The sequence below is a fragment of the Scylla paramamosain genome, chromosome 46 (genome assembly GCF_035594125.1).
Source record: "Scylla paramamosain isolate STU-SP2022 chromosome 46, ASM3559412v1, whole genome shotgun sequence".
Taxonomy (NCBI): Eukaryota; Metazoa; Arthropoda; class Malacostraca; order Decapoda; family Portunidae; genus Scylla; species Scylla paramamosain.
The window spans coordinates 4,785,986-4,799,790 of NC_087196.1; the positions used below are offsets into that span (position 1 = coordinate 4,785,986).

General features: G+C 41.5%; 1 protein-coding gene across 6 annotated transcripts in view; it reads left to right on the forward strand.

Annotated features, from left to right (window-relative positions):
• Positions 1–11,083, forward strand: part of LOC135094556 (protein kinase C, brain isozyme-like) — a 146,330-nt gene extending 135,247 nt beyond the window's left edge. For 3 of the 6 annotated variants that reach the window (XM_063994752.1, XM_063994751.1, XM_063994753.1), the window contains exon 14: positions 804–1,119. In XM_063994752.1, coding sequence (XP_063850822.1) covers positions 804–980 — 177 coding nt within the window. In that variant the 3' untranslated portion in view covers positions 981–1,119. Of the gene's footprint in view, positions 1–803; positions 7,558–10,769 lie in introns of those variants that run through there. The other 3 variants (XM_063994755.1, XM_063994756.1, XM_063994754.1) reach the window with 2 other exon arrangements.
• The last annotated feature ends 2,722 nt before the right edge of the window (positions 11,084–13,805 follow it).

Consider the following 13,805-nt stretch of genomic DNA (forward strand, 5'->3'; position numbering starts at 1 on the left):
TTTCTTTCCTTTTATTTATTTTTTATTTATTTATTTTATTTTTTTTTCTTAATCATTACATTTCATTAACTTTCATATTTGTAAAAAGAAAATTCAGTCCTGTGTTGATTAATCTCCTTCATTTGGTTTCCTCATGTTAAAATCTACCTCATATTATCACTGTTATGTGATTCTAAAAAAACATTTGACTCATTTTATCATTCATTTTGTAATTCTGTGTTTTTTTTTTTCTAAATATTTACCTTGGTATTTACATATTTAATTTTGTACCATCTAAATTTGTTCTCCATTAAACCCTAAATTTCCCTCTTGTTATTATACCTGAGATGAAATATTAACTTACACATTTGTTGCCTTATTATTAACAATATTCTTATTTGTTATTGTTTACTTTTTTAATCAGTTCTTCTAATTCTGTAATGTCTGGGTTAATCTGGTATCTTGCTTACATTTCCCCTCTGTTTTGTGATGTCTGGGTTAACATGTCATCTTCAGTCAGTTTTCCTCTGTTTTATCGTGCCTAAGTTCACATTTGCTCTCTTATTATGACTGGATTCACATGTTACCTCACAGTCACAGCCTTCATCTATGTTACCATGTTTGGGTTCTGTGGTGTGGTCTTCTCCTGCTTCCCAAGTCACTGTCTTACTCTGTCCTGCTGGAGCCATCAAGGTTTTCCTGCCACAAGAGGCAACACAGAGGCTAGCTAGCATCAGAGGGTGACTAACAGGATGGGGAGTGGCTGGGGTGCCCTGTGTTCTGCCAGCCTGGACAGGGGCCCCATGGTGATGGTCTCTCCACAGAGCAACCCTCGCCTGGGAGAAAACTTTGACCCAGTGTTCCGAAACGCCCGCCTGGAGTTCTCACCGGCTGACAAGAAGATCATGGAGCATCTGGACCCCGACGCATTCCACGCCTTCACCTACACCAACCCCTTCTACCGCCCCATCAACGTGGAGCAGCTCTTCAATGAGGACTAAAGAGGCTCACCGGGGTCGCTCGCCTACTCTCTCCACTTCCCTCTTGTCTTGGTACCCTTGGCGCCTCGAGCTGAGGGTTAACAGGGCTGCCATGTGTCCTGACTGACTCATTCTTCCCCTACCCCCGTCATCCCAAGACTGGATTCCCCGCCTGACCCCATGAAGTTGGCACCTGAAAAGACTCCTTCACTCCACCTGCCGGCAATCAGTGGAAGATATCATGTTACGCTTCCCTTCCCTCCCTTCCCCTCCCTTACTGTGGACTTATCGTTTGTTCTCGTGGACGTTATCACCGGAGGAGGGTTTTTTTCACTGCCAGGCGACATTTACTCACTCAGGTTTGGCAGGGAACCCAGATGAATAACCAAGTAATTAATGGTAGTATTAGACCTTCACTGAGTTACTGGGCAGGTTAAGATTCTCACTTCTCTGGGCTGGCTGTAAGCTGACGCCCATAGTGTTGTAAGGCTGGTGATGGTCTGGTATAGACTTGATAGGTGTTTAGCATCACATCATTGAATAGGATCATTTGCATAGCCTCTTCTGCTTGTGTCACTCAACACCACCCTAAGGGGACAGAGGCATGGAGCATATAGGGACAGGCTCCTTCTGTTGTGGTATCCGTGAATCGCCAAGTGAGTCGTGTCTGGTTCTTTCCCTAATCTGTGTTCTGTTCGTTTATTAATGGACCAGATCTCGTGGATGTCAACTGCTGGCCACTCATAAGGAAAACTGTCACTAACCTAACCTAATATAACTTTTCTTGACTTTTTCCCACTCTCCATGCTGTGAATCCCTCAAAAATTCTAACTCCTCATCCTTCTGCTTTCTATTCTTTACTCTATTTCTCATCCTGTTTCACTTCTCAATTCCTTATCCTTATTTTTATCCTCTGCTTTCTCTTTTTCCTTTATGGTGATTCAAGTTCTTATTTCTTCATTGTTCTTATCTTTTGTTTCTTTACTCGGTCTTTCTCCTTCTTGTGGTGAATTTCTTAAGCTTTAAACTCTTTGTTCTTTTATTCCTCTATTTGTCTTTATCTTTGGAGCTTTTAACTCCACATCCTTCTCTTTTCTCCTGTTTTTTCTCTCTTTTCCTTGTAGTAAATTTATCAAAGTTTAAAGTCTCATTCCTCTCTTTTATCCTCTTATATATTTTTTTTTTAAGTCTTCATTCTTCTCTTTAGCCTCTCTTCTCTTCCCACTGGTCTGTTCTCCCTAGTGGTGAATTTTCCAGGCTCCCTCAGTGCAGACTGGTGTGTCTTGTAGCATCCAAAACTCATTGGTAAAATTGGCCATTGCTGCAGGTGTGGCCATCCCTCTTGTGGCCCTGCGCGCGTCACTCCTCCCATTCAGCCAGGCTTGGTTCGCTTGGTCCACTCAACATGGCCCGGTTCTTGTGGTCCATAAAATGAGGCCTGGCTGCCGTGTCCCATTGTGGTTCATTCTGTTGAGATATAGACGGATTTTAGCCTCCTAGAATTTTTTTTTTTTTTTTCTTTTTTTTTTTTTTTTTCTTGGGAGGGTAGGTCATGAAGTGGTATGGTGTCCCTGTCTCCTGTTTAAGTGTTCGTCTCCGCGATTACTAGAACCTTTAGTGATTCGTGTGGTATTTACAGTGTGTCTTCGTTTGCCTGTCAAGTATTACCACTGCATTCGTGTCGGGAAATAGTTACGCGTCTGTCTGTGTGAGTGTACATGTGTGTGTGTGTGTGTGTTTCTGTGTGAATGGTTCTTGGGGTGTTGGTCTCTGGCCGCACAAAATCGTGACACCCCAAGGGGACCAACTGCCTCCAGGATTGTCGTTTCTGACTCATCGTAAGTTTGTCACTCATCAGAGCCGCTCATTCCAAAGCCTTGTCTTCGCCTATATGATAAAAAAAAAAGTTATGAAATTCTAATCCACATGGCAGTCTTGATGCAGATTGTTTCTCCGCTCCTGTTCATACTCATGTTCGTCGCTTAGTGCATAGCGAGCCGTGACATGCCGCGATGTGATGGTGGATTCCTACTTAGTGTCAAATATACGTAGCTTCCGACCCACCGTGCACACCTCACTAGAACACAATGTAGATCCATGTATGCTTAGGTGTTGATCTGAGTGTCTTGCTTGTCGAGGAGGACTGAGGTGCTTGACTCTTGACCCGTGTCACGTCAGCGAGTTGGTGAGGTGATGGCGACACGTAGTGAAGCACAGCGCCATGTAGGAGGGAAGGTTTAGACATTATGATCTGAGTAGTGGTGTTGGTCCCCTCAAAGGCACAAAAGAGTCCTCCGTTCCTCAGCTTGACCACTCAGCCTAGTATTAAACCCCTTAAGTGAAGGCTACTATTTTGACAAGTGCCAAACTTACACAAATGTTGCTCTTGCCAGCCGGCATACATAGTCGTTCCCTCGTCAAAGCCCTGTAAGTGTAGGATGTAACTCAGTAACATGATTAGCATATAAGTTCTGATTCCTTTCCGTTATTTCCAAAATAACGTGGTGGTTGAATTCTTGTTTCGTGTGTAGCAGAACACCCCTCCGTAATGATGACAGAATGCGTCGTCGTGCAAATCTTGACATGCAGCCGTCGACCGCAGCGTTCTGGCGTGTTCAGTGTGTCCCCGTTGATCTGCCAAGTCTTACTACGTACCATTACCCAGCTTGCCAGCGATAGGACAAGTAGACCGGCACGCCGCGTCACACACACACCACATCCCAGAAACAAGACCGAAGTACTGCTCTGCTCATCCTGACAACATGACGGGCGGCCGGCGGGCGCGTCCTGGCTTCCCTCACTCGCCGCCCGCTGCCGCCCAGTTTGTGTTGTGCTAGCCGGGTGCAGGCCAGTGTTTGAGACCGTTAGAGGGGGTGTGGAGGGTGTGGTGTGCGTGTGGTTACAACATTGAAGAGAATTCCATGGGCCAACTCCATTTGACGTATCTTTGAATTCCATGTTTGTGGAGATTTGTCACTGTTTCCCAAGCAATGTGTGTCTTCTCTCATGTTCCCAGATTTAGATAAAAGAAAAAGTATATAAAAAAAACGCACATTTTATTTGCTCTCGATGTACTTTTAGCGCCAGGAATTCAACCATCAGTGCATCATCAACATTCTTTAAGAACAATGCACGTTTTCTGTTACTGCTAAGTTTTCACGATGCTGTGCTCTACGAGGTGGTGGCATAGCACTGTCTGAGGTGCGGGTGTGCTGGGGTGTGGTTGGTGTGCCTGTCTGTGGCTAAGGAAGACAAGAAGTGACCCGCGAACACCTCCAGGCACACGCACTCATACCTTACCGTGGTGAGTCAAGCTAAGAACATTCCATTGTAGTCTAGGAGGAAGGCACACACTGACATCTTAAATAGTTCCCGTATAGCCACCGCAGTGCGTCACCCTTATGGTGCTCCATTGACTGGCCGACAGATGTTTGGCCGTCTGTACTAACCCGGTGCATTCTAGCATAGGGTGTGACAATGGCTGATGTCGCGCCTTGTCGCCGTCACCTCAGACTAGCATCTTCCGTAGCAAATTCTTCTCGTAAATCATAGTATAAATTAAATTCTCCACTCAAGTACCAGCGATACTCAGATATTGTAGTTCCCCTGGTGTTTTTTTGTGAGCGTTTTCTTTGGAGAGTCCCACTAGCGGTCCTTGTTTAGCCGTGTGTTGGGCATTGCAGGGCATGAGGGAATCCATAAGTGTCCACCAAACCCTGGCATATTCTGATAACACTCTTCCATTACCGCTGTCCATGCGACTGATGAGCCCAGGTATATAAGTCTTAAATCAGAATATTCTAGGGCTTAGAAAGGGTTAACAGCTCGCTCAGGCCCCCCAATACCCTCCCTCACTCGTCTCCCTCCCCTGCCAGTTCAATAGCTTGGTGTGTCTGGGTAAGCGCCACGCAGCCGTCGTCACATCGTCACATCAGCACCATCACAGCAAAGACTCGGAGCATTGCGCTGTTTGGCGTCTGAAAAGCACTGATTTGTGGCATGTTTCAGTCCCTACATAAAGAGCATGTGTGTTCTCGTACGCCAAAAATGTGTGATAAAGGAATATTGTAGCACCGTTCTCCCATTAGATGACTTATTGCAGTTCTTGCGTTGCTCGGCACAGATACGTAAGGTTAAGCAAGGTTTCCAGTCTACTACAGGTTTAGTCGTTGGTTTAGTAGTTAAGTAAGTGCTGAGAGTATTCTTGTTGTCCCTTAAGATTTGTGACAGCCGTACTAAGTGACATTTTAGTATTATTAGTCTCAGATGATATACGATTTAGAGCAAGTTAGCTTTTTATTAACAAGTTGCAGTACATATATACCGTTGTTGTATTTTAAATTATACCATATTATAGTTATGCTTGACGCTCATAAAGAGGAATACTAGTGTAAACTTTTAAGGAATTTGATCACTGTGTTGTATATTATTAATGCACATTTAAGCAACTTTGGCCTCTGTGATGCTTTTATGAGTAAACCCTTTGTCTTCCACTCTCCTCCCTCGAACTCTCGCGGCGGCGGCGGTGGCGGCGGTGCTAACTGCCCGCTGCCTCCCGTGCGCCGGAGTTTGAATGTGACTGTCGCTCGCATGCTCTCAATTGCGTTCACCACTCGGAGATAATTGCAACCTTTCCCCCCCAGTATGCTTTGCCCTCATAACAATAGGCTTGTATAGTAATGTACAATAACTCACAGTGGTTTGTTGTGACCCTTTAGTCATATAAATAAATGAGCACATGATATTCTTTGCGTTTCCCTGGAAAAATTTCAAACACGCAGTCTATCTACCGTTGGACAACAAAAGAAAATGTGGTGCGTAGCCAAATGTTTCAGACGTAGACTAAAGCAAACTGAAGGAAAAGGTTCGATGCACTTTCATTACATTCCATTTCTACAATCAGACCATGACGATAAATATTTCTGAGCCTAGAAGGTTGGAAGACTGCTGTATGCTTCTGAATACCCAAGGTCACCCCACACTGGGATGGTCTCAGCTTAACCTAACCCAACACCGCACCGTTTAATCTCGTACTAGGCTTAGCTTGTATGCATCAAATACGTTACTCAGTCACTACCACAAAGTTAAAAAAAAAAAATGTGTGTAGATTACGTGGTGGTACGTGACTAAATATATCCATCTCTCCACCCCTGTCATCGTGTTTGGTGGCATTTTTACATTCAGTACTTGGTGTCTGTTTGGTATATCGATGTTTAGCTGATGTGAGAATGGTCAGTCCCGTGGCACTCAGAACCTTAAATGTACTATATTAGTAATGCATTTAGCCTCAATAAGTATGTAAAGTAAAGTTTAGGTCAAGCCTTGAAGGACATAAGTTGTAGTGAAGGTTGTATGAGGAATGCACAAAACAGACATTTTTAATCTTAGTAATTCAAGAAATGGCACAAAGGAAAGCATAATTTTGGTTCAGCTAACCAACATAGAAAATTTTCTTTGTTTATACAACGTTTTAAAAAACACATGACTCGTGAAATTTATTCGTACTACCGTGAATTGTAGAGAGATTCTTTATGATTTTTTATCTTAAGTCGCCTAAATCTTGATATGTGTATAAACCCCCTCATTGAAGAACAGAGGCAAGGAACGTGTAGGCAGATGCACCGCCTTGGTCCACACGGCACAGGCTCAGGCAAACATCCACCTTTACTAGTGAGAGACACTTGCTGTCAGTCAGAATACGGAAACCTAAATTACTGTCACACAACTTCAGTCACTGTAGAGGCAACAAACTTGGTAGAATCACAGCCAAATTACGTACACTCATCCCGGACGTAGCCAAACTTGACCAAAATGAAACCACGAAGCATTACTTGGTGTTGCCGAGACTGTGCCGAGTTGTGTGTGGCAAAGGTTGCACCACAGCAGCAGGGTCGTGGTGGTGCTGTGTGTGGTTGTGCCGTGCTCCACAGCACCAAGGGCTGTGGGGAGGCGGTGCAGGGTGAGGTGCAGGAGGAGGGTAGGCACTAAGGACATTCCTAACAGAGGGGGTGACTGTGAGTGACCCCCTGATTACATTTGTAGCTAAAGAAGGAAGAATCATTAGGAAGCTCCTGTCAATCATTCTAGTTAAATGTTGTTGACCCAATACTGCAGATTCTACTATGGGAATATTGTAATGTTTTGGTATCAGTGTTTATTTTTATAAAGCTTATCCGGTTTAAGAGAAGTAAGTGCGTTATGCAGTCAGTAGCGAGTGCATGGCCAAGGTAGCATACTTATGGGTGTGTTAGTGAAGAAATTTTACATTCTAAAGTGACTTAGCATCATATTCCACTTTGAACTGTTAGTCTAGTTTGTATACCGTATAACACACGGACCCCAACACTCCCACCCACTGCTAAGTCACAGAGAGGTCCTCAGGGAAGCAACTCATAAGAGGGACCGAGGGCCCTCGAGGCAGGCTGCTGGTGCCCGCTGTGTTTGGCCCTCTTTCAATCTGGCAGGTCAGATTCATAATATCCACGGACTGTCTTTTTGGCTTAGCCTAATGTTATGACCACCAATTTATCCATTAATGCCCCCCAGTTGTCAAACTTTAAAATTATAAATTATATAAGTTAATAAAACAAAAATATTTCTTAGTGCTTTGATTGTGTTTCCTCTCAGTGGAAATAGATATAAGTACTGCAAAGGGTGAAGGATTCTGGGTATTCTGAGGAGGGTGTGAGATTAGGCTGATTTGTACAGACTGTTACCTAGAAACAACCTAGACTAATTAAGGTGAGCATTAGTGATGTGTGCTGTTACTGTTAAGAATTCTGAAGACATGTGGTGTGTGAGGCAGAGACAAAAGGTAATGGTAGGCAGTGCATACCCTCCTTACCCAGGTGTTGTGAGGGAACCATCCATACACCTCATGCCTCATGCAGTAAGATCTTTTCACACTAGGGAATATAAAAAAAGTTTCTTGATTCCTTCTATAGTTTGCCATCACTCCCACATCTACACATCCCATGTGGGCAGCCAAACAAATGCCACACACACACACATCACTTACAATCTTGTCACTGTCTACACTTGTACACTCAGTCAATCAATCAGCATATCCACTCCCCATGCAGCAGGTTGTGTAGCCAGCACTGGTAATGTAGTATACATAGCAGTAATGGCTGTGTGTAGTGAGTAGTGTTGATGAAAGCAAGATAAGGAAGGAGACGTGTGAAGAGTAATGGTTATAATGTGTTAATGTATCTACACCTACATACCTATATACCAGGCCGGCAATCCCACGCAGGGCGGCCCAGACAGAGCACCTCTCACTCATACACACACCATTCACACTCTAAGCCCTGTCAGTCTCTGGTATTAATATAAAGGAGGAACACAGTGCTGTTTCCTCCATGTGCAGTGACGGAACAGTGACTGAAATCCACGCAGGTCTTGATTAGACTTGACCCTGGGTGCCTCTCAGGGTTAAGTTTATCCTGCCTTTAGATGAGTGTCAGTGTTCATGACATAAAGAGATTAGAAATTATAAGGATTACAAATAGGAAGATTCTTTACTTTCTCTTTTGAGAGTCTTCAATTGGGATGTAAAGAGATTAAAGATTATAAGGATTACAAATAGGAAAATTCTTTAATTTCTTTTTTTGGGTGTCTCTACGAGCGAAATTTATCTCACTTTCAAATCTAGTTTTCTCAGTGATACTTCAGAGAGGGGACATGACAAAGAGATTACAGCAGATTACAAGGGTTACAAATTGGAAAAAAATATATCCAATCTTTATAGGCTTCCTCTCAGTTTCCCAATGATTATGACACTCCAGAAGGAAACATGACAAAGAGATAAGCGAAGATTACAAGAGTTACAAGTAGAAAAAGATCTGTACCTTCTTAAACACCCATTTGACGATCCATTTTAATATACCAAGCTGAAAGTGATGATTGCTTGCATGTTCAATTAGAGTGTTTAAATTTACTACACAACACTATGGTATAAAAAAGAGAAAGAAAATGGTAACCTAAAAGTACTGTTGTTTAAGTGGCAGGGTACACTTGCTTGATTTCACTGCATCACTGAATACAGTACAGAAGAGAGAGTTGTAATCTACAGCATTCATTGTTTGTGAGGTAGTGTACAAATGGCTTGTTATGGTAATGTACTGCATGTAAGTAGAAGTGAAAGAAAGAGTGTGGAGACTGAAGAAGAGATTGAAACTAGGTACAGAGACAAAAAAGTAGGGAGATTGAAAAAAGAGGTTGTAAGTATATAGAAAAGAAAGGTATGGGAAGGAAAGAGGTTAATACAGTATATAGGAAGAAAAATATAAAGATTGAATGAAGATTATAAGTACATTAGGTGACTTGAAATGAAGGAAAAGCATAGAATACAGTAGAAACAAGTGTACCAGATTAACATAGAGGATACTGAAGGGAAGGTTGAGTATACAAGTGTATTAAGCAAAGTGGAAATAAGGAAAACAAAATAGATTGAAAGTGAGTGTAGCAAACTAATTAATTTACCATACCTGAGATAAATACAGGTGCTACTAATGATATAGGTAGAGGAAAGGTCTTGTTCTACCTGTATTTGGGCTTGTAGGTGTGTGATAAGTGTGTGAATGAGTGTCAGGTGTATAAATGACAGGTGTAGAATAACAGTCTCTTAAAAGGTAGAAAGGGCTTTTTTTTTTTCTCTCTTTTTTTTCCTGTAGGTGTGTAACAGGTGTGTGAATGAGTGACAGGTGTGGTCTAACAATCTCTTAACAGGTAGCAGCAGCTTTGTATTGAGGCTGGTAGTTACAAGGCATCGGTAAGTACCTTGTAATGCTTGTTTGCCCGTCACCATTTCACTAGCAGAGGCGTTAAAGTCACTGACGCATTTGTTGTCTTGAGAGAGTTATACATATTGCTTATCTTGTCTCAATTTGCAAGGCTCTGTGCATGATAGATGATAGTTTTCCGTGTGAAGTGCTTCTGTTCATGAGAATGCTTAATTATGCTGGAGTTATGCTAAAGTTATGCCAAAATATTAATGGAGGTTAGTATGTGGTAGTAGTTTTTATTTATTTATTTTTTTATTGATTTTTATGGTAATCTATTAATATCATATGAATATACTTATTGTCATCTTTCAGTTAATTAATTTCAGATCTGTTAATCCAAATTTGAGTCCACTCTGTTGCTTTAATGAATAACTTGGATTGGCTAAAATGTAACTAATGGAACATGATGCAAAGGAATCTATGTTCATGACTCTGTGGATTAAAAATAACTAATAAAACACAAGAAATTCATAGACAAAGGAAACTAATCTTTCATGCAGGTAATTTCAGTTTCCCCAGAAGAGTTAGAAAATAGTTGATAATTCCAGATGTCACTCATAATTGTACAGAAAGCTATTAATGAGTACAACATACTTCAAAAATTACCATAAACCAGGTATTTCAGATAGAGATAGCCTTTGTCCTTACACACACACACACACACACACACACACACACACACACACACACACACACACACACACACACACACACACACACACACACACACACACACACACACACACACACACACACACACACACACACATATAGTACACAACTGAAGCAAAAAAAAACAACAACTAAATCACACTTACAACTGGATAAACACACACACACTAAGACAAAGAGGAAAAGAAGAATAAATGAAAAAAAAGGAAAAAAAGGATGTATATAAAAAGAAAAAAATATAATAAACAAAACATGGAAAATTTATAAAAAAAGAGGAAAAAATAAATAAAAAGCTTCAACATATAACAAAAGAAAGAAAAAAGACTTACCATCAACTATTTTTCCCTTGCAGCGTCACAGGAAAGACGTGAGCAACTTCGACAAGCAGTTTACATCAGAGCGCACTGAGCTGACACCCACTGACAAGCTCTTCATGATGAACCTGGACCAGACAGAGTTCATGGGCTTCTCTTTCCTGAACCCAGAGTACATCCAGCATGTGTAGGTGCCCAACACATCCTCCTCCTCCTCCTCCTGTGTATAACTTCTGTGGTAACTCCCTGTTTGTGTGTGTTTGTGTGCATGTGTGTATGTGTGTGTGTGTGTGTGTGTGTGTGTATGTGTGTGTGTGTGTGTGTGTGTGGTTATTTCATGCTGCCTCATAGATTATTATTTTTTTTTTATGAATAGAGTTTGTTTGTCTGTTTTTGTGTGTTTGTTTCTGTGTGTGTATGTCGTTCTTTTTTTTTTTTTTTTTTTTTTATCCATCTTGTTATGAATAGTGTGTGTTTGTGTGTGTGTGTCAGTCAGATTTAATTATCTCTTCCTATTTGTCAATTTTTCTTGAATTTTCCTCAGTTATGAATAACCAGTTTGTGTGTGTGTGTGTGTGTGCGTGTGTGTATGTGTGTGATTTCTCCACTGCCCTGTGAGCCAATCACTTGTTAAGCTCCCACACTGGCTCATCTGTATAACATTGATACGTACTCTGTCCACAATGCCCTCTTGTATTAGTTCAAAACATCCAGCATTAACCCTCTCAGCCTTCAGATATTAGCAGTGTTTAGTGTACTCATTTCCATATTCAATTAGTCACCCATTTTATGATGAATGTTAACACGCCAAACCAAAGGTGACAGTTATACATTATACATTAACGTATTTGCTTGGCTGTTCGGCATTCAGAAGTCTTGTAATGACGTGAGATTGCAGTAGCGTTCCAGTGATCTATCCTGTTGAAGTTTTCTGCCTGGATGTATATAATTTACCTCCCTGTTTGATACTATTGTCTGTCTCCCAATGAGCTTACAAGTCGAGGTGATAGGTGGGCTGTTGATGATATTGATACTCAGTCAAGTTACCGTTGTCGTCCTCACGTCATGTGTTGTAGGTCTGGCCCTCAGGTGCTGGTGGTGCCATTACCCTTCCCTGCTGAGACGCCAATGAAGTGTGACCGTTCGTACTATTCTCAGCTTAGTGTGGGAAGTTAGAGGTATACAAGTGTTTCCAAAGGTGAGAAGTTACGTACATTTCTCAGCCAGGAGATTTGAGAGAGTTGTTATATTTCTGGGACTGAGAATTCCACGTACAGTTCCCAGCTAAGAACGAGTTAAATGACAGGTTATGAATGACTCCAAAGCTGAATTCTAAGTTATGTACATTTCCCAGCCTGAAAATGAAAGATAATTAATAGGTTATCACATCCTGAAGATGAAACTTCCTGCCTGCATACACTACATACAGTACATATAATACATGCAATACGTACGCTCCCAGCTGTGAATTCTGAGGTAGTACGTGACTTTCATATTAATTAAAGGAGAGTTAATGGCATCACAAGTACTCTGTGGTGCATCATAAGCATTGTGGATGATAGTAATTCCTCTCGGAGCCTCTTATAGCAGGTTATGTCCCCCCTTGTGCCCCCTCATCCCCCCAAGAGGCGAGAGGAAGAACGCCGGCACTGACTGAGCTGCCCGGCAGTGGTGGCTTGAGTCACTTCTAGTCTGCCAGAAGCGGAATATCAAAATGCATTCTATTCTGAGTGAGATTATCCAAAGCTGTTTACCAAAGTATATTTATGTTTGTTTGTCCTCATACTGTTAGACTTTAAGGGAAGGAGAGTGTGTACCAAAGTATGTACCAGAAGTGTGTACCAGTGTGTACCAGAAGTGTGCTCTTTGTTACTTGTGTGTGGTGGTGTGTGGACGGTGTGTGTGCTGCTGCTGCTGTGGTGTTGTGTCTGGCCAGGTGTCACTACCATTACAATCAAACAACGGACAGTCTCCCTCTAATGGGTGTGTTCTTGCCAGGTGAAGAGTCAGCTCATTCACAGCGATTTTTTTATAGATTTCATGCATAAGGTAAATGATTTATAAAAACTTCCAGTCATTCCTACAGTTTTTCAGTTTTTTTCTTGTTGAGGTGAATGATTCCAGTACTGCTAATATGAATAGTTTCAATTATATTGCAAAGTTATTTATATTGTTACAGTAATGCTTTGTAGTTCTTTGTTATATGTTATACAATGCATTAACAGTGAAGTATTTAATTAAGAGGCAAAGTGGCGTTGGTGTGTACACAAAGGTGTGACTCACAGCGGCCGTGCAGTGCCAGAGGGAGGCGGTCCAGCATGGGGCATTTGTTGACTCTCACATCAAAGTGCTTCCATACAGAAGGATGATGACGACGGCCGAACACTTTTGTAACAATTCCAGGGGGTAATGACTGTTAGTTCAGTACCATGACTCACTCTCTCTGCTGTCATAATGTTTCATGAACTGTTTATCTCAGCCATGTTACCAGTAATAATAATAACAATAATAATAATATTATTAATAATAATACTAATAATACATGTACAGACCCACCTATGGTTAAGATGTTGATATTATTGTTTCTCTCGTGAGTTACTCGTGCTGTCCGTGTGTTTACTCATCACTGTTTTACTCAGCCAGTCGACATTAGGTGTAAGATTCGTGTATTTTTTCCGCCAGTCTTCAGGAGTGTGTTGTTTCGTCTGTGAATTACAGAACCACACCGGTTCGTCTCACTCTCACCGGCAAAACCACTGACACTATTGTCTCCAAACCTCTGACTGCCAGGATTCTCAGCAAATTTGTTATAATTGTAAAAAATAACACTCACTGCAAAGGTAATCAAATGTTTAGTGAAGTTTTCTTTAGTACATATAGTTTGATTCTTGCTTAGTAAAATTGTCAAAGATTACTCAGATTAAGTGTTTCACAAACACTCAGAGAGCTCAGTAAAATAACGTGCTTTATTGACCTGTGCATCATTACTGCTGCTTTTACTTTTCACTCCATAACCAAAGCTGATCTAACTTTATTGATTCTCTAAAAAGAAGAAAAGATATTGGGATAGTAAT